Genomic DNA, 22,186 nt, shown 5'->3' with positions numbered 1-22,186 from the left:
TGGCAGCTTATTGTTCATACCAATTATTCTCCGTGTACAAGATCTGTGCTTATAGCTCTGTGCTGTTTACATCTGTTTATGAACAAAATGAAGACCTCTGATGACCCTGTTATGAGCCCTGATGAAGGGTCTGGTTGTGAAATGTTAACTATCCATCTCCCTTCTCAGATGCTGCCTGATACACTAAGTTCTTCCAAATGTTTTATCTGATGCGGATTGAGTATAGGAGTTGGGATGTTATGGCGAGGTTGTATAAGACATTGGTGAGGCCAAATTCAGAATATTGTATGCAGTTCTGGTCACCTAACTATAGGAGTATATCAGTAAGATTGAAAGTGTGCAGAGAAGTTTACTAGGATGTTGTCAGGTCTTCAGGAGTTGACTTACAGGGAAAGATTGAACAGATTAGGACTTTATTCCTTGGAGCGTAGAAGAATGAGGGGGGGATTTGATAGAGGTTTACAAAATTATGAGGGGTACAGACAGAGTAAATGCGAGTAGGCTCTTTCCGCTTAGTTTAGGAGAGATAAACATGAGAGGACATGGCTTTAGGGTGAAAGGGGAAAGATTTAAGGGGAACATTAAGGGGAATTTCTTCACTCAGAGAGTGGTGGGAGTGTGGAACGAGCTGCCATCTGACGTGGTAAATGTGGGCTCACTCTTAAGTTTTAAGAACAAATTGGATAGATACATGGATGGGTGAAGTCTGGAGGGTTTTGGACTGAGTGCGGGTCACTGGAACTAGCGGAATAAAGTTTCGGCACAGACTAGAAGGGCCGAATGGCCTGTTTTCTGTGCTGTAGTGTTCTATGGTTCTATGGTTCTATGATGCTGTGATGGTGTCCAGATAATTTCTTTTCCCTGGTGGTCTAGTTATGGGTAAAGATAAAGATTAACTTTATTTGTCACGTGTACATCAAAGCACACAGTGAAATGTGTTGCCTGCATCAACAACCAACTCAGTCCGAGGATGTTCTGGGGGCACCCTGCGGGTGTCATCACATTTCTGGTGCCAACATAACATGCCCGTAACTTGATATCCAGGACACGCTGGGGGGATTAATTTCCCTGCTCTCCTCCAAAGTACTGTGTCAGTACCTGGCAGTACAAAGCAGTTATCAAGTCGTGTGGTGGGCCTGCTCAGAGCTTGAAGTGAAAGGGAAAAGTAAACGGGAATTTGCCCTTCCACCTTCTGCCAGTTGGTGGCAGTCAAGTGGTGGGACATCTACATCACCCTGGATTAATTCTTCTGTGTGTTGATTCAGATTCAGATTTATGTATCCCATCTACATCGAAACATACAACAAAATGCATTGTCTATGTTAACAACCAATGCAGTGTAAAGACGTTCTAGGGGCAGCCTGGAAATGTCATTCCGGCAACCACACACACACTTCTCCAACTCTAGCCTCCACTGGGCTCACGACTCATGAACACACAGATATCAGGCCTCCAACTTCCCCAGTGGACTTGTAGACATAGGGTTTCGGCCATTGGGCCTCAAATTCCAGACTTCCGGTCGACCTTCCACCTTCGATCTTTGGTATCGAACCCCAGAATGTTCCGATGTCAACGAATGAGGATCCTGGATGAGGACTCCGAACTCCAGGTCTCAACTCCAGACTCACTGGTAACCAGGACCCCAGACACTAGGCCTCAACCCCAGTCAGGATGAGTTTTCTTTTCCTCTTGCTTCCGATACTTTATACTTCATACTTCATTGTCGTCAAACAATTGGTACTAAAATGTACAATCATCACAGTGATATTTGATTCTGCGCTTCACACTCCCTGGATTACAAATATTAAATATTAAAGATATTAAAAACAGTTAAAATTAATAAATATTAAAATTTTAAATTATAAATTATAAATAGAAAATAGAAAAATGAGAAGTAAGGTAGTGCAAAAAAACCGAGAGGCAGGTCCGGATATTTGGAGGGTACGGCCCAGATCCGGGTCAGGATCCGTTCAGCAGTCTTATCATAGTTGGAAAGAAGCTGTTCCCAGATCTGGCCATATGAGTCTTCAAGCTCCTGAGCCTTCTCCCGGAGGGAAGAGGGACGAAAAGTGTGTTGGCTGGGTGGGTCATGCCTTGATTATCCTGGCAGCACTGCTCCGACAGCGTGCGGTGTAAAGTGAGTCCACGGACAGAAGATTGGTTTGTGCAATGTGCTGCGCCGTGTTCATGATCTTCTACTGCTTAGTGGTGGTACAATCACCTACGTTTGGGACTGAAAAGTTGACACCAACACAAATCAAGAGAAGGTCTTTGAGCAACAACTGTGCATACACTTTCTCGATGAGCACTCCAAAATGGTCCTTGAGAAGGGACTCTGCAACTGGATACAGTACCTCCATATTGGGTGAGAAGTGGAAAGCAGGAGATCCAACCGGGAGTCAGGCAGAGCCACACACTCTCCCACGGTCTTGCCTGTCTGTTGCTGAGCCCATGAGAAAGGACTTGGGCATAAGGGGTGTAACAATCTCAGGAACAGAGAGTTGTCGGGTCACAGCCTCCTTGCACTTGGACAACATCACCATCTCCTGCTCACTCCCACTGCCAGCCTGTGGAGTGGTGAGCATCTGTGACTAGTGCTTGAACAGGCCAATTGAAGGTCCTGGCACCACGGCTAGAAGGAGATAGGACACACCAAAAGTGCTGCATGGATTTGTAGCTAAAGTGAAAAGGGAACTTGAAATATTGGGGAGACATTTCTACTGGGTGGGACCCCCTTCACCCAGAACATTCTCTCTTCTCATTGCTACAATTAAGGAGGAGGTACAGGAACATGAAGACATGCACTCCATGTTTTAGGAACAGCTTCTTTCCCTCTGCCACCAGTTTTCTGAACCCATGTACTCAGTATTTTTCGCAAACACGAGGAAACCTGCAGATGCTGGAAATTCAAGCAACACACACAAAAAATGCTGGTGAACGCAGCAGGCCAAGCAGCATCTATAGGAAGAGGTGAAGTCAACGTTTTGGGCCAAGACCCTTCGTCAGGACACAGTATTTTTGCCCTCTGTTTGCACTACTAATTTTATTTATTTATAAATATATTTCTTACTGTAATTTATAGGTTTATTTTACTATTATGTATTGCAATGTACTGCTGCCACAAACAACAAATTTCATAACATATGCCAGTGATATTAAACCTGATTCTGACTTGATTCCAGCAAAGCGCCTGGTCGTTAGGTCCAAAGTATTCTTGTTGTTCAAAGGTATGGTTCATACACCGCCTTTGTTCCATTGCAGTCAACCATGAGCAGTCAGCTCACACTTAATCGAGAGATCAAAACTAGACCTTGTCAGCAGGGACACGATGTTTAAGTCTCCAGGCACGGGAAGAAAGGCGGTGCAGTAGCACAGCAGTTAGTGTGGCACTCCGCAGTACTTGTGATCGCGACCAGGGTTCAATTCCCGCTGCTGTCGGTAAGAAGCTTGTACCTTCTCTCCGTAGCCGCGTGGGGTTTCTCTGGGTGCTCAGTTTCCTCCCGCATTCCAAAGATCCATGTTTTTGGAATGAAGGAGGAAACTGGAGCACCTGGAGGTTGGTAGGTTAATTGATCACGTGGATATAATGGAGCCTATGGGCTCATTGGGCCAAAGGGCCTGTTACCACGGAATATCACTAAATAATACTTCAAAAAGATGGCCACAGCAGCCACTCTGGTGAATGATATCTGTTATCTGTCAAGTACGGTGCCCTGCACAATCCAGATTTGATGGAGACAGATGTGAGAGCATGGAGGAACATCTGGGGAAACTTCTCAAATGCCAGCTTCACTGCTGCTGCTACTGTGTGATCCAGAATCTCCGGAGGAGAAGGCCCCGAGTCCTCGGTTTTGCTTGTTGCTCGGCAGCTGGGGCAGGGTCGAAGCGCTCGGCAGAGGATGGTGCTCGGGAGGCTGTATCGGAGGGGCGGGTCGGAGGCTCGAAGTTTTCGGATGGACTCAGAGTGGGCTGCGATCGGGTGCTTCCAATGCATCGGCAGTTGTCGGCGCCTGGAGGTTTATGGCAGGGAGAGATTCTCCCTTTTGCTATCGGGACTATCGGGAGTCGATCAGAACTTTGAGGTTTGTTTTTACCGTGCCCATGGTCTGCTCTTTATCAAATTATGGTATTGCTGTAACTATATGTTATAATTATGTGGTCTTGTCCGTGTTAGTCTTTGGTTTGTCTTGTTTTTTTTTGTGATATCACTCTGGAGGAACATTGTATCATTTCTTAATGCATGCATTTCTAAATGACAATAAACGAGGACTGAGTATCCTCATAATCTAAAGTATCACACAGGAACATTTTGTTTTGTTTCACTGTAAGATCTCCAGAAAAAAAAACATATTGCGTTGTAAAATGAAGTTCCATGAATGGACAAAAAATGAGATAATATTGATTCTGGAGAAGTAAAAGATCCCTTGTTTCATTTAAAACTTAATAATGTGCCAGGTAAGCAGTACTAAAATAGCAATTGAAAGGTGAGGTGCGAAAATCTGGTAGGGAATTCAACAACTCTTCCTTAAAAAAGTGCATTCAGAACGTGAAAACAGAGTGTCATCCACAACTCAAAGCCTTAAACACGGCAAGCATTTCTAGGTTCAAATGGGAACTCTGGAACAAACATTATATTGTCATTCAGGCAAGCAAAGAATATTTCTGACATTGGTTCCACAGGACCATAAGACATTGGCCCATCAAGCTCCACCATTGCATCATGGCTCATTTGTCATCCCTCTCTACCCCATTCTCCTGCCTCCTCTCCCCCTAACCTTTGATGTTTATACCAATCAAGAACCTATCAACCTCACTTTAAATATACCCAATGACTTGGCCTCCACAGCTGTTGGTAACAATGCATTCCACAGATTCACCACTCCCAAGCAAATAAATTCCTCCTCATCTCTTTTATAAAGCTATGTCCTTCTATTCTGAGGCTGTACCCTCTGGTCCTAGACTCTCCCAATTTAGGAACAACCTCTCAATGTCCACTCTATCTAGGCCTTTCTGTAGTTGGTAGGTTTCAATGAGATCCCTCCCATTCTTCTAAACTCCAGCAAGTACAACCTCTACTTTCAATATACCCAATGACTTAGTTGAATGGTAAAGCACTCCGTTCGAAGTCTGATTGCGCATTCAGCTCCACCTTAAAGTCTCAACCATGTAATCTGTTGATGCTTCAACATAATATTGAGAGGAACCAAATGCCATGAAGGAGATAACTTGAAGAAAAGCAAGTAATCTCTCTGGGAGTAATAATCACAAATCAGATTCTTGCATATATGGAAACGTAGAAACATATTTTTGTAAAAAATGTCTAACCTGTAAATATTGCAAGAAATGTGTGTGAGAGAGAGAATATTTGCTAATTAACTCTTCAAAAGACATCAATTGACCATCACCAAATAAATCTGCAAAAGAACAAATCCCCTTATTTCTCCATAAAAGAAAGATGGGATCAGTAATTGAAGGTTTAAACAGCAAGTTTCGAAATACAGGACTAGACAATTTAAATTGTTTAAAATTAAAAGAGTTGCGAAACTGAAACCAAATCAGGGTATTTCATTTTCAAACCAACATGTAATTGCATTCACTACATTATTGGCAAGAAGGGCTATTTTATTGAAGTGGAAAGATACTTCTGCTCCTACACTAATTCAATGGTTTTCCTAAGTAATGTTATGTCTTGGTTTGGAAAAAATTAGAAGTAGAACTTTTGATCCCCAATTTGATTTTGAGAGAAGGTGGGGCTCTTTTGCCAAGTATTATCATTTAATTTGAATTAATTTACATGGTTTCCTTCCAATTTTATGTTATATAAATGTGATTTGGCAGTTGTTGTTTTCTTTTTCTTCTTTTATATATATAAATGATTGTAAGACGTATTGCTCCGGGAGTTGGTTCCTAATGGGTTTTTTCCCCTCTTTTTTTTGTTTTATAGTTAGTGGGGGTTTTTTTTAGTTAGCTGGGGTTCTCTTTTTTCCTTTTTCATTTATTAAATTTTTTTTTCATTGGCATATATAAGTTTTTTTCTTCAGCTTTATTAATTATATATATACTAATTTGTTGAATTTCTGTATTTTATAGCTGTAGAAGATTATATATCAATAAAAAGATTTAAAAATGAAATAATAATCACCATTCACCCCACAGACAATCACTCTAAAATTGATAAATGTTCTCAATCTCGTTTACACTCAGTGGCCACTTCATTAGGTACAGGAGTGAAACCCGTTATGATCATCTGCTGCTGTGGTCTATCCACCTCAATGTTCGATGTGTTCTGCATTCAGAGACGCTGGGGCCAGCACATTTTTTCTTAGATGAGGAGCCCAGAACTGTTCATAGAACATGCACACGTCACCATATACTACCCTGTGATACGTTTTCTTACAGCCATTCACAGTAGAACAAAGAAATGCAATCAAATCAGTGAAAAGCTACACACAAAGACTGGCAAACAAACCAATGTGCAAAAAAAAAGCCAATCTGTCCAAATAAAAACAAATAAATAATACTGAGAATATGAGTTGTAGAGCTCTTGAAAGTGAATCCATAGGTAGTGTTCAGTGATCAGTTCCGTGTGGAGGTGAATGAAGCTTTCCTCACTGGTCCAGGAGTCTGATCAGAATTGGAACCGGGTTTAATATCACTGGCATTTGTTGAAGTTATTTCTTTTGTCACAGAAGTACATTGCAATACCTAATAATAAAATCTATAATGTCAATCAGAACTATATATATATAAATTAAAGGCATCCGTTAGTCTTGCGAGACCATGGACCTGCGCCTGGAAAGTCTTCACTCTGGCTGTATGGAAGACTGGCAGTTGCCCATGCTGCAAATCTTCCCTCTCCACGACACCGATGTTTTCCAAGGGAAGGGCAAGGGCTGATACAGCTTGGCACCAGTGTCGTCGCAGAGCAATGTGTAATTAAGTGCCTTGCTCAAGGACACAACACACTACCTAGGCTGGGGCTCGAACTCACAACCTTCAGATCGCCAGTCGAATGCCTTAACCACTTGGCCACGTGCCCACACTATATATAAGTACTGAAGTAGTGTTCATAGGTTAATTGTCCATTCAGGAATTGATGGTGGAGGGGAAGAAACTGTTCCTGAAATGTTGAGTGTGTGTTTTCAGGCTCCTGGATCTTCTCTCCGATAGTAGCAATGAGAAGAGGCATACCTTAGATGATGGGGGTCCTTAATGGTGAATACCATCTTTTTGAGGCATTGCCTTTTGAAGATGTCCTGGATGCAAGGGATTCTGGTGCCCATGATGGAGCTGGATGAGTTAGTAACTTTCTGCAGCCGTTTCCAATCCTGTGCAGTTGCCCCTCCATAGCAGATGGCGATGCAACCAGTTAGAATGCTCTTCGTGGTACATCTTTGATGACATTCCAAATCTCTTCAAACTCCCAATGAAATATAGCCGCTGACATGCCTTCTTTTTAATTGCATCAGTATGTTGGGCCCAGGATAGATGCTCAGAGATGTTAACACCCAGGAACTTGAAATTGCTCACCCTTTCCACTTCAGATCCTTCTATGAGGTCTGGTGTGTGTTCCCTCGAGCTACTCTTCCTAAAGTCCACAACCAATTCCTTGGTCTTACTGATGGTGAATGCAAGGGTTGTTGCTACAACACCACTCAACCAACTGGTCTATCTTGCTCCTGAATCCCTCCTCATCACCATCTGAAACTCTGCCAACAACTGTTGTTCATTGGCAAATTTGTAGACGGTGTTTGAGCAATGCCAAGACTAGCTAGTTGAAGTGTAATATTTGTTCCTGTGTGGGATCTAATTTCCCCAACCCGCCCCCACCTTTTAATTCAGGCACCTCCCGCCTTCCTTCTCAGTCCTGAAGTAGAGTCTTGGCCTGAAATGTGGACTGTTTACTCTTTTCCATGGATGCTGCCTGGCCTGCTGAGTTCCTCCAGCATTTTCTGTGAATTGCCTTGTACCACCTTCCTGATGGCAGCAGTGAGAAGAGAGCATGTCCTGGATGGTGGGGTCTTGGTGACGGACGCTGCTTTCTTGTGGTAGCACTCCATGTAGATGTGCTCAGTGTTGGAGAGGGCTTTTCCTGCAATGGACTGGAATGTATCCACTACTTTTTGTAAAGGTGAACTGGTAAAAGCGGTGCTGTAAATAGAATTTTTTCAATACAGATCTTGGACTCTGGAGTACGGGAGAAGCAAAACCCCACTAAAATAATTTCAGATCAGGTAGATGCTCCACTAAATACACATCGGAGTCAGGCTTTCTCATCCGTAACTCATGTATTCTGATTGACAAATATCGTTAAGGTGTGAAGATAGTTGGTGATCATTGGTGAATTAATTGCTGAATTTCTTGAGCTAAGCAGACAGACCGTTTGGGAGTATTTTTCTCATTTGTTACTTCAATACTCTCACACTTTGTGTCCTTCAGCTTTTACTACAAACGTATAGAGTGTTTTCAGAAGCTCTAAGAAGCATGGGTAAGATGAACTGCCATTCAGGCTTAAATATCAGCTCTTGCCAGTTGTCGTTTTTAACTGTGATGGATATCCAAATCAAATCCAGTTTCAAATGAAGATTTAGAACAAAGGGCACTGCAGCTTGGAAGGGAGAGAATCATTTACAGTTATGAACATTTTTTTTCTGATGTTGAAAGGTTTGTCTTCTGATTGCAGTTCTCTTCTAAACCACTGGGAACATAATCATTGGAATGTTGTTGCCCAAATAAATTCCAGAGAAGCCTCAGTCATGAACTCAAGGAGCTGCTCCCAGCTGCACAAACTTGTGAAACAACACTGATTAACAACGTCAAGAAGTTTTACAAACAATCCCTGAAGCAAAACATGAAAAAATGGGGTCTAATTTTAGAAATTTGATCTTTCACAACAGTTGCTGCCAAACACCACTAATGGTTAACAGGTTTATATCCACACCACACAACTGTCTTTGGCAATTTCATGTTCATTGTATGAAGTCACTTGATTTCCAATGTAATCTGACTCAGGTCGGAATTATAAAAGCATGGTTACAACCAGGCTGGAACTCAGACTAACCTGAAGCAGGTCAACGGGGTGTTTTGGAAGAGAACTCCCAACAAGCTGAAAGGTAATTTTCAGGTTTAAATTGATGGTTTAGCTCTTCAACTTTATGAGATATGGTACTTAAGTATCCATCTAATATAAAACTTAGTTTATATTCTGGAGGATGCAATTTTGCATATGTTAGTCAGAGTCATCTTATGTACAGACACTTTGTACCTAGTGTCACTTGACTGCATGAATGCAAAATCAACCTATGTGTATAAGCTATCATGTATTTATACTTATTGTGTTTTTTTTTAATTTTTCTGTTCTTTATTTTGTTATGTTTTTTGTGCTACATTAGATCTGGAATAACAACAATTTTGTTCTCCTTTACACTTGTGTACTGGAAATGACATTACACAATCTTGAATCTAGGATGCAAGGAACATGCTTCAATCCTCGACATACATAGTGCATGGTCTGTCTCCACAATGCTGACAACTAGTTTATTGATTTGGTGATCAAAAGTTCCAGTTTCCTGTTTCTTGTTGATCTCGGGTCATTTGGATTTTAACTCACCTCAGTTAGAAGAGTTCCTAATGCGGTCTCAGGACTCTAGCAGGGCATTGCCAAGGCAGTGTTTTGCTGGGCGATGAAGCACGGGCAGATGCATTATTATACAGCATAGTCTGAACCATCCTGTATCTACTGAAGTCATCTCTCATAGTGGTGTCCTCATGTGAATTGGTTTACAGCATCTTTGTCAGAATATTTTTGCCAGTTTATTTTAGCCAAATAACAGTATGTTTCTTGTCATATACTAAACCTAATTAGTTCTGGAAATGAGAATACGTTTTCTTCAGAAATTGATTATAGCTTAACTAATAAAATAAATGATTAAAATGGCAATAGAACTGATTTGGATAGCTCTTTCAAAGGCTAGCATCAGTATGAAGAACCAAATAGTCTCTCCCTTTGCTATATAACTATCTGATGATGATACTAACAGTTCCATTCTGAGACAGAGAAAATAGGCTGGACAGATTTTCAGTGTCCTAGACAACACACACATAATGCTGAAGGAACTCGCCAGGCCAGGCAGCATTTATGGAAATGAGCAGTCGAAGTTTCGGGCCGAGACCCTTCTTCAGGGCTGGAAAGGAAGGGGGAAAATGGGAGAATAAAAAGGTAGGGGGAGGGGAGGGAAGATAGCTAGAAGTTCATATTACAGTGTCCTATTCTGTTCTATTGGTGGTGCCGTAATACTGTTATGCTAACCACTACACAACCGGTGCCACCCTATATAGAACCATCTAACCTGCAGTTTTTACATGCTGTTAAAACTGTATGTTTTACATTGGTCATGCAGTATGTGCCATGTCAAATGATTAGATTAGATTAGATTCTACTTTGTTGTCATTGTGCCAAGTACAGATACAAAGCCAATGAAATGCAGTTAGCATCTAACCAGAAATGCAAAGAATAGTGTTATTTACAAAATAACGGCGAATAAAAAGTAAGTTCTACAGCACACAAATATAAAAGTACTGAGACAGTACAATATGGGTGCAATACTGCTTAACGCTGTGATGTGAGGTTCAGCAGGGTCACAGCCTCAGGGAAGAAGCTCTTCCTGTGCCTGCTGGTGCGGGAGCGGAGGCTCCTGTAGCGCCTACCGGACAGGAGGAGAGTAAAAAGTCCATGGTTAGGGTGAGATGCATCCTTAATAATGCTTTTCGCCCTGCCCAGGCAGCGTTTATGGTAGATGTCCTCAATGGTTGGCAATTGGGTGCCGATAATCCGCTGGGCAGTTTTCACCACACGCTGGAGTGCTTTGCGGTCTGATACGGGACAGTTGCCATACCACACTGAGACGCAGTTGGTGAGTATGCTCTCAATGGTACAGCAGTAAAAGTCCGTCAGTATCCTGGGACAGAGGTGAGCTTTCTTGATGCTCAGCAGGAAGTAAAGGCGCTGTTGTGCCTTTTTGATCAGGATGGAGGAGTTCAGGGACCAGGTGAGATCCTCAGAAATGTGGACACCAAGGAATTTGAAGCTCGATACACGCTCCACTACAGTTCCGTTGATGTAGATGGGGACATGAGTGTGGCTCCTAGCATGCCTGAAGTCCACAATGATCTCCTTGGTCTTCTGGGTGTTAAGGGCCAGGTTGTTGTCAGCACACCACGTGGCCAGGTGCTGGACCTCGTCCCTGTAGGCCGTCTCGTCATCCCCTCTGATCAGACCAACCACTCTGGTGTCTTCTACGAACTTGATTATGGAGTTAGAATCATGTACAGGAGTGCAGTCATAGGTGAAAAGAGAGTACAGAAGAGGGCTCAGCACACAGCCTTGAGGCACGCTGGTGTTCAGGGTGAGAGTGGAGGAGGAGAGGTTGTCTAACTTAACTGATTGGGGTCTGTTAGTCAGAAAGTCCAAAGTTCAATTGCAGAGGGTTGAGCTGATACCAAGCTGGTGAAGTTTGGCAATTAGCTTGGAGGGGATCACAGTATTGAATGCCTAATGATGTGGGAGATCATGTTCTTGACCATGATTGTTCTTGGCAAACTTTTCAACAGAAGTAGTTTGCTGTTGCCTTCTTCTGGGCAGTGTCTTTACAAGACTGGTGACTCCAGCCATTATCAATATTCTTCAGAGATTGTCTGCCTGGTATCAGTGGTCGCATAACCAGGACTTGTGACATCCACCAGCGGTCCATACGACCATCCACCATCTGCTCCCATGGCTTCATGTGACCCTGATCCAGGTGGGGGGGGGGGAGCTAAGCAGGTGCTACCCCTTGCCCAAGGGTGACCCGCAGGCTAGTGGAGGGAAGGAGCACCTTACACCGCCTTTGATAGAGATGTTATCTCCACCCTACTACCCACTTACATTGTTAGTTATCTTTAAATTAAACTGGGTTAGTTCACACTGGTTGTAGCTTGAAAATCAAACAATGGGAGATTAATTTAAATGGAATTCTAGGAACTAAAAAATACATTAATCCATCTTCTCCTTGACAAAATGGATTCCATCTTCTCATTTTAAACCAAATAGCTGAAAGCTGCATTATAATACAGAACTGTTCCTTTCATTTGGATGGCATGCCAGCGTAGTGGTTAGCATAACACTTTATAACACCGAAGTTCAAAGTAAGTTTTATTGTCAATGTCACCATATTCATTTTCCTGTGAGCATACTTAACAAACCTATAGAATGATAACCATAACAGAATTAATGAAAGACCACCCGACTACGGTGTTCAACCAGAGACAACAAACAATGCAAATGCAAGAAAGAAACAATGATATAAATAAATAAGCAATAAATATGGAAAACATGAGATGCCACTGTCTGAAAGGAGTTTGTACCTTCTCCCCATGACCCACGTCAGTTTCCTCCCACATCCCAAAGATACATGGGTTAGTGAGGTAACTGGTCACATGGGTATAATATGGAGCAGCAGACTCATTGAGCCAGAAGGAATAAGATTAAATAAATTTGGAAAGTCGTGTAATCTCTCCACCATATACAAAAGGAGAGAGAGGGAACTTGGAGAATTAGAGACTAGTTATTTTGCTGTTTATTGTTAGGATGATACCTAAGTCTATATTAAAGTGTGAATGACAACTCATTCATTGTTTTTAGAAAATTAGTGGAGTTGCAATAAGCAGGTCACGCGTAAGAGTTTTGAATAGGTTCTTGAAGATTTTGAGTAACTTCTTATTTGACTGCAGATTTCTGCAGCATACATGGACTCAGGGTTTGGACTTTTTTTATGTGGCTGTATTTTACCGATACCTCACATGTGCTTGCCATCTTGTATGTGCTCTGTGTGCTTTGTGCTGTGTGTGACTGTTGGAACTGTGTTTTGTACCTTGACCCCGTAGTAATGCTGTCTCATTTGACTGTATTCATGGGTATTCATGTATGGTTGAATAATAATTAAACTTGAATTGTCTTGTCTTGTCCATACTACGGGCTATAAACGTGCAGGAGCAATGTGTGGTTAAGTGCCTTGCTCAAGGACACAACATGCTGCCTCGGCTGAGGCTCGAACTCGCGACCTTCAGATCACTAGTCCAACGCCCTAACCACTTGGCCATGCGCCAACACAACCCTGAATTGAATTGGAAAAGGTGATTAAAGAAGTGGGTAGCAATGTCAACAATTTATGCTTACCTGGATTCTCCATAACTTTGATGACTCTGTGCTAATGTTAAGAGTCTGAATTGAGGGTAAATTATTGATGTACGTAAGTAATTGGCAAAGCAAGATTTAGTAAATCCCCATCCCCAGGCTCAGGGGCACACACCCGAGCCTGGATAAGCCTTGTGTTGGTGCTGACATCAACGGAGTTAGGACTGGCCCCATTGTGAAGAGGATTTCAGCCTAGGCTGTCCGGTCAAGCGCTGAACTCAAGTCTGCATGAAAATATTCTTTCCTCAAACCTTAGTGAACCCTAGCAGCCATCTTCAATGAACACTCCTGGTCTGTGAAGGCAAATAGACCCTTCCCATTCACACTGCCAGGGTCCCTTTTCTTTTATACACTAGAGGTAAATATCTCTCGGGTGACTTTCGATCCAGAGGAAGCAACTCCAGTGAAGTCTGGGGCAGGAGTGAGACCAATGACCGTGGATGCTGCGATGGCTGTAACCCTGCCCAGGCAGTACCGCGTGGACAGCATGGTAGCGCAGCAGACATCATAGTGCTTTACAGCACTAGTGATCGGGGTTCAATTCCCAACGGTGCCAGTAAGGAGTTTATACTTTCTCGCCGCGACTGTGTGGGTCTCCTTCAGGAGCTCCAGTTTCCTCCCACAGTCCAAAGACCTATGGGTTAGGGTTAGTAACTTCTGGGGAGGCTATGTTGACACTGGAGGCGTGGCAACACTGGCAGGCTGCTCCCTCCACTGCGCCCCCCCCCCCGACATCCGCGGACTTTGTTGGCCATCGATGCAAAATTAAGCTTTTCACTGTATGTTTCAATGTTTCACTGTACACGTGACAAATAAAGCCAATCTTTATCTTCACCCTATCAGTCGTACCCTGCGGATCAGTCTGTTACGAGTGACTGAAACTCAAGTTCAAGTTCATTGCTGTCATTGGCATTCAGAGTACAAATACCATGAAAACCAGCATTTTTCAGCAACAGCACTGTCCATGACAGACACAACAAGTAATCATGTAAACTTACATTCACATTATTGGTGAATAATGTACACTCGGTGGCCACTTCACTAGTCACCTCCTGTACCTAATAAAGTGGCCACTGAGTGTATGTCCATAGTCTTCTGCTGCTGTAGCCCATCCACTTCAACTTTTGATGTATTATGTATTCAGAGACGCTCTTCTGCACACCATTGTTGTAACACGTGGTCATTTGAGTGACTGTCATCTTCCTGTCAGCTTGAACCAGTCGGACCATTCTCACCTGACCTCTCTCATTAACAATGCATTTTTTCCCACAGACTGCTGCTCACTGGATTTTTTTGTTTTGCTTTTCACACCATTCTCTGGAAACTCTAGAGATTTTTGTGTGTGAAAATCCCAGGAGATCATCAGCTTCTGAGTTACACAAACCACCCCATCTGGCACCAACGACTATTCCATGGTGAAAGTCACTTAAAGCATATTTCTTCCCCATTCTGATGTTTGATCTGAGCCAGTGAACCTCTTGACCATGTCTGCATGCTTTTATGCACTGAGTTCTTGCCATATGATTGGCTGATTAGATATTTTTATTAAGGAGCAGGTGTACCTAAGAAAGAGGCCACTGTGTGTGACACAATGTCTGGTACAACTGCGATATAACATTTCAAAGTTCAAAAGGTTAATGTAAATTTATTATCAAAGTACCTATACATCACTGTATACAACCCTGAGATTTGTTTTCTTGCAGGTATACAATGTAAATTGTATACCCGTGCACTGAGAGCGGTAAGCGTAAAGGAGTTGGGTGCTTACTGTTCTGGTTAACAACAGTTGGTGCAATCCTGGTCATATTACGATTGAGGAACGTGTTTGTAGACAGGATATTGAACTTTTTACTGTTGGACTTCGGCCATATTCCACCGAGATGCAACACTGGGCGGCATGGGAGGTCGTTCCTGCCTGTGGCCATCGAACTTGCAGCTCCTCCCGTGGAGGGTCAGACACTCTGAGCCAATAGACTGGTCCTGGACTTATTTTCCATCTGGCATAGTTTGCATTTTGTTGTTTGATTGTCTGTGGTTTTTGTATTGCTATATTTACGCTCTATTCTTGGTTGGTGCGGCTGTAACGAAACCCAATTTCCCTCGGGATTAATAAAATATATCTATCTATCTATCTAAATCCAAGAAACACAACAGAATCAATGAAAGCCTGTACCCAACAGACAAACAACCAATGTGCAAAAGACAAAAAACAAAAAATAAAATAATAATAATAAAAATAATAATATAATAAATAAGCAATAAATATTAAGAACATGAGATGAAGAGTCCTTCAAAGTGAGTCCATAGGTTGTGGGACCATTCAGTGATGGGCAAATGAAGTTGAGTGAAGTTATCCCCTCTGTTTCAAAAGCTTGATGGTTGAGGGGTAATAACTGTTCCTGAGCCCGGTGCTGTAGGTCCTGAGGCTCCTGTACCTTCTTCCTGATGGTAGCAGTGAGAAGAGAGTATGGTCTGGGTGGTGGGGGTCCTTGATGATAGATGCTGCTTTCTTACGACAGCACTCAATGGTGCAGATGTGCTCAATAGTGGGCAAGGCTTTTCCAGTGATGGACTGGACTAGTTTTTGTAGGATTTTACATTCAATGGCATTGACTTAAGCATTATATATTTGCATTAATGAGTGTGTACCTAAGGTGTACAGGTGTACCTAATAAAGTGGCCAATGTGGGTATATTTAACTATCCTCCACTCATTGCATTGTTTTTCAGAACATTATTGCTCTTACTGGGAGAGGATGCTACCTTTTTTCTTGTTAGTTTCAAAAATATAAACTTACAAAGTAAATGGAAACTATTAATCATAAGTCCACTCTACTCTATTTTATAATTATTCACTGGACCAGTACTGGCAAGAACTTCCTAAATTATGAATTCTAAGTTTAAGTTGGACTTCAATAGAATTGAATTTCAGAAGCAAAATACAATGCACAGCTACACCTTTAAATATTTCATATTTAACGAAAAAAGCTGAGGAAGAATTTCTTTCCATTGCATTGATCCAATCTTTAACTAACACTTTTTAGTATTAATGAAGGCTTACCGGAACACAAGTTTTGGCAATTAATCTTTAATTCACACCATACAGTTTTAGAACAGTAGGGCACAGACCTCTCCCTCAACGTTGCAAAAATAAAGGAGCTGGTTGTGGACGACAGGAGGAATGGACACAGCTAATATCTATAGACATCAATGGATCTGGGGTTGAGAGGGTGAACAGCTTTAAGTTCCTCGGCATTAACATCATCAATGATCAAACGCGGTCTGTATATACCAGCTGTGTGGTGAAAAAGGCGCAACAGTGCCTCTTTCACCTCAGACAGTTGAAGAAGTTTGGTATGGGCCCCCAAATTAAGAACTTTCTACAGGGGCACAATTGAGAACATTCTGACCGGCTGCATCACTGCCTGCTGTGGGAACTGTACTTCCCTCAATCGCAGGGCTCTGTAGAGAGTGGTGCAGACAGCCCAGTGCACCTGTAGATGTGAACTTCCCACTATTCAGGACATTTACAAGGACAGGTAAGTAAAAAGGGCCCAAAGGATCATTGGGGACACAAGTCACCCCAAACTGTTCCAGCTGCTACCATCTGGGAAATGATGCCACAGCATAAAAGCCAGGACCATCAGGCTCCGGGACAGCTTCTTCCACCAGGCCATTAGACTGATTAATTCACGCTGACACAACTGTATTTCCATGTTATATTGACTGTCCTGTTGTATATACTATTTATTATAAATTACTATGATTGCACATTGCACATTTGAATGGAGACGTAACGTAAAGATTTTTACTACTCATGTATATGAAGGATGTAAATAATAAACTCAATTCAATTCAGTTCAATTTTCATCCCATTTCATCCATGCCAACTGTGACCAAGTACTCAAAGTGTTATATCTCAGTGCATAGAATATAGGAAATAAGGTGGATGATCTTGTTGCACTATTACAAATTGTTGCGTACGATGTTGTGGCCATCACTGAGTCATGGCTGAAGGATGGTTGTATTTAGGAGCTGAATGTCCAAGGTTACACGTTATATCGGAGAGATAGGAAGGTAGGTAGAGGGGATGGCTGGTAAGGAATGGCATCAAATTAGTAAAAAGATGTGACATAGGATCGGAAGATGTTGAATCCCTGTGAGTTGAGTTACGAAACTGCAAGGACCCAGATGGCAGTTATAAACAGGCCTCCCAAGGGTAACTGAGATGTGGACCACAGATTACAATAGGACATAGAAAAGGCATTTCAAAAGCGCAATGTTATGATAGTTACGGGAGATTTCAACATGCAGGTCGATTTGGAAAATCAGGTTGGTAATGGATCTCAAGAGAGTGAGTTTGTTAAATGCCTACAAGATGGCTTTTTTAGAGCAGTTTGTGATTGAGCCTTCTTAGGGATTAGCTATATTGGATTGAGTGTTATGTAATTAACTGGAGGTAATTAGGGAGTTTATGATAAAAGAACACTTAGGAGACAGTGATCACAATATCAAAGTTGCTTGAATTTCCAGCATCTGCAGAATTCCTCGTGTTTGAGTGATCACAATATGATTGAGTTCAACTTCAAATTTGCTGGGAAGAAAGTGAAGTCTGACATAGCAGTATTTTAGTGGAGTAAAGGAAGTTACAGTGGTATGAGAGAGGAGTTAGCCAAAGTTAATTGGAAGGAGATGCTGGCAGAGATGACAGCAGCACGGCAATGGTGTGAGTTTCTGGCAAAAAATGAGGAAGGTGCAGGATAGATGTATTCCAAAAGCAAAGAAATACTCAAATGGCAAAATAGTGCAACTATGGCTGACAAGGGAAGTCAAAGCTAATGTAAAAGCAAAAGATAGGGCATAAAACAAAGCAAAAAATTAGTAAAAAAATAGAGGATCAAAAACCTACAGAGAGCAACTAAAAGAAACATTGGGTGGGAAAAGATGAAATATGAAAGCAAATTAGCAAATAATGTCAAAGTGGATAGTAAAAGCTTTTTAAGTATGAATAAAATAAAAGAAAGGTGACAATGGATATAGAACCATTAGCAAATGGGGCTGGAGAAATAAGATGGCAGATGAACTGAATGAGTAGTTTGCATCAGTCCTTACTGTAGAAGACATTGGCAGTATGCCAGATGTTGAAGGGTATGAGGGAAGAGAAGTGAGTGCAGTTACTATAAAAGGGGAGAAGGGGCTCAAAAAGCAAAAAGACCCAAGGGTACATAAATCACCCAGACCAGATAAACTGCACACTAGGGTTTTGAAAGAGGTAGAGATGTGGAGGCATTAGTAATGACTTTTCAAAAATCATTGGAATCCGGCATGGTGCTAGAGCTAGAACCACAAGGCACAACCTCAAAATTGAGGGGCAACATTTTAGAACAGAGGTAAGGAAGAATTTTTTTCACCAGAGGGTAGTAAATCTGTAAAATGTTTTGCCACTGACTGCGGTGGAAGCCTAATCCACGGGTATATTTAAGGCAGAAGTTGAATCATTTCCTGATTGGTCAAGGCATCAAAGGATACAGGAAGGAGACCGGTGTATGGATTTGAGTAGGATTTGGGATGAGCCATGATGGAATGGTAGAGCAGATTCGATGGGCTGAATGGCCTAATTCTGCACCTATATCTTATGGTCTTATGGTCTTATGAACTGGAAAAATTCAAATGTCACTCCACTCCTTAAGAAAGGAGGAAGGCAGCAGAAAAGAAACTATAGACCAGTTAGCCTGACCTCAGTGGTTGGGAAGATGTTGGAGTCAATTGTTGAGGATGAGGTTATGGAGTACTTGGTAACACAGGACAAGATAGGACAAAGTCAGCATGGTTTCCTTAAGGGAAAATATTGCCTGGCGAATATGTTAGAATTATTTGAGGAGATTAGAAGTAGGATAGATAAAGAGGATGTAGTGGATGTTATATATTTGGATTTTCAGAAGAACTTTGACAAGTGCCACACATGAGGTTGCTTACCAAGTTAAGAGCCCATGGTATTGCAGGAGAGTTACTAACATAGTTAGAGCATTGGCTGATTGGTAGGAGGCAGTGAGTGGGAATAAAAGGATCCTTTACTGATTGTGGTGACTAGTGGTGTTCCACAGGGGTCAGTGTTTTTATGCTGTATATCAATGATTTAGATGATGGAATAGATGGCTTTGCAGGTGATATGAAGATTGGTGGAGAAGCAGGTAGTGTTGAGGAAACAGGCTGCAGAAGGACTTAGACAGATTAGGAGAATGGACATGAAAGTGACAAATGAAATACAACTTTGGAAAATGCATTGTCATGCACTTTGGTTGTAGAAATAAATGTGCAGACTATTTTCTAAGTGGGGAGAGAATCCAAAACTCTGAGATGCAAAGGGACTTGAGAGTCCTTGTGCAGAACATCCTAAAGGTCTAGTCAGTGGAGAGGAAGACAAATGCAATATTAGCATTCATTTCAAGAGGGATAGAGTACAAAATAGGGATGTGATGCTGAGGCTTTATAATGCACTGGTGTGGCCTTACCTTGAGTATTGTGAACAGTTTTGGGTTCCTCACCTAAAGAAAGATATGCTGGCTTTAGAGAGGGTTCAGTGGAGGTGCACAAGGATGATTCCGGGAATAAAAGGGTTATCATACGGGAAACATTGGATAGTTCTGGGTCTGTACTCGCTGGAATTTAGAAGGATGGGTGGGGGAGTCTCAGACAAGAGGGCACAGCCTCAGGCTGGTGGGACGACCATTTACAACAGAGATGTGGAGAAATTTCTTTGGTGGTGAACTTGTGGAATTTGTTACCACAGGCAGCTGTGGAGGCAGGTCATTGGGTGCACTTAAAGCAGAGCTTTATAGGTTCTTGATTGAACACTGCATCAAAGGTTATGAGGAGAAGGCCAGGCAGTGGGGCTGAGGAGGGGAAAAGAGAATCAGCCATGGTTGAATGGCAGAATAGACTCGATGGGCCAAATGGCCTAATTCTGCTCTTATGTCTTATGATCTTACGGTGTTATGATGCCGATCTACTCTAATCCCATTTGCCCGCATTAGACACATATCCCCGTGTGTCTTTCCCTCCAAGTTCCTGCCCAAATGCCCTTTGAATATTATAACTATCAATATATCTCAATGTCAAACTTGATAGATTTACTAGGTTAACACACACAAAATGCTGGAGGAACTCAGCAGGTTGGGCAGCAGCTTTGGAAATGAATAAAGGTTAGATGTTTCCGGTTGAGACCTTCATCAGAGCGATGATGAGTGTTGACCCAATACCTCAACTCTTTATTCCTCTCCATAGATGCTGCCTGACCTGCTGAGTTCCTCCAGCATTTTGTGAGTGTTACTCTGGATTTCCAGCATCTGCAGAATCTCTTCTGTTTATCATAGATTTACTGTTGGTTGGTTTAAAAAGAATCATGTTTCTCTGGGGTGCTGTTGGGCATGCTAAGTTCTTTGTTTCACACTGGATTTAAATGCTAAGACATTTTACTGAATATGTTTCCAAGTGAAAGAAGTTTGTTTCCTCCTCTTTATTTTCTTAGAGGCTGGGATCTCATTGCCGGGATGGATGTATCCAATCGTTTGGGAAGTAGCAGCGTTAAAATCCTGGTCATTCTTTGGCACCTCACACTTGTTCCAGGATCCCCCAGCCGGTCGCATCTCAAAACCACATCTCCCTTAAGGCAGGGTTTCCCATTCCTCGGGATATGGAATGCGCCGTCAGAACTATGCACAAACAAATTCGGAATCACATTCAACCTAACGTCATTTCCAATGGTATCAACCACACGGAGAAGCCCGTTCCAGCAGGACATCCGGATATTCTTCAGTCGAATGCTTGGACACTACCCTCACTACAATGAGCTAACTGGTCAGGAATTCAACGGTGGGATTCCACAGCAAGTTAACATGGCTGAGCATTTGAAAAAATCTGAGCAGGATATTCAGATGCTAATCCCATCCACCACATCCAAGGGCCTGGCTGTTATTGACTGGGAGAACTGGAGACCCCTCTGGAGTAGGAACTGGAACCATATGTACATCTACCAGCGCCAATCCATTGAGCTGGTGCAGCAGAGGGATTTATCCCTAATGCGGGAAAATGCAACGGCAATTGCCAAGGCCGAATTCGAGGAGGCTGCAAAAACATTGCTGATCAAGACTCTGCAGCTCGGCAAGAAATTAAGACCCAATCAACTCTGGGGTTATTACCTGTTCCCCAATTGTTATAACAGCTGGCACAAGGACAGGAATAGAATGTACACGGGGAAGTGCCCCCAGCGGGCAGTATCACGCAACAACAAACTCCTTTGGCTCTGGCGGGAGAGCACAGCACTTTTCCCTAGTATCTACCTGCCCAAAGTTTTCAAGTCTTCCTACAAGACAAAGCTGTTTGTGCGCAATCAAGTGCAGGAGGCCATGAGGGTCGCTGCTCTTTCCAAAGAACACGCTCTCCCAGTTTACGTTTATACCAGAGCAATGTATCGCAACACTTTTAACCAATCCCTCTCGGAGGTAAGGAGAATTGAGAATCAGAATCGAGAATCAGAATCAGGTTGCGAAATTTGTTGCTTAGTGGCAGCAGTACAATGCAATACATAAAATATACTATAAATTACTATATATATATATAGTTATTATATTTTATAACATATTTAATTCTTAGAATTATTAAATAGTAATTATAATAACCCTGCAGGCATGTACTATAATGGGACTTTTTACATTGGAGCATAGACAAACTAGAGGTGATCTTATAGCGATGTGAAAATTATGAGGTGCATAGACAAGGTGAAGGTGCACCTTGGCTGGGGAATCAAGGACTAGAGGGCATGAGTTTAAGGTAAGAGGGAAAGGATTCAATAGGAACACACATAAAAGTTGCTGGTGAACGCAGCAGGCCAGGCAGCATCTATTAGAAGAGGTACATTCGACGTTTTGGGCCGAGACCCTTCGTCAGGACTAACCGA

The 22,186-nt window shown here is 42.3% G+C and overlaps 1 protein-coding gene across 1 annotated transcript in view; it reads left to right on the top strand.

Annotated features, from left to right (window-relative positions):
* Nucleotides 1-8,993: 8,993 nt before the first annotated feature.
* The window catches only part of LOC140210079 (hyaluronidase PH-20-like), a 32,943-nt gene continuing 19,750 nt past the window's right edge, over nucleotides 8,994-22,186 (top strand). The window contains exons 1-2 of the mRNA XM_072278873.1: nucleotides 8,994-9,113; nucleotides 20,759-21,731. Coding sequence (XP_072134974.1) covers nucleotides 20,781-21,731 — 951 coding nt within the window. The 5' untranslated portion in view covers nucleotides 8,994-9,113; nucleotides 20,759-20,780. The remainder of the gene's footprint in view (nucleotides 9,114-20,758; nucleotides 21,732-22,186) is intronic.

The sequence above is a fragment of the Mobula birostris genome, chromosome 14 (assembly GCF_030028105.1).
Source record: "Mobula birostris isolate sMobBir1 chromosome 14, sMobBir1.hap1, whole genome shotgun sequence".
In the NCBI taxonomy this organism is placed as follows: domain Eukaryota; kingdom Metazoa; phylum Chordata; class Chondrichthyes; order Myliobatiformes; family Myliobatidae; genus Mobula; species Mobula birostris.
Note: the sequence above shows the minus strand (reverse complement) of the source record. Positions and strands in the feature narration are given on the sequence as shown.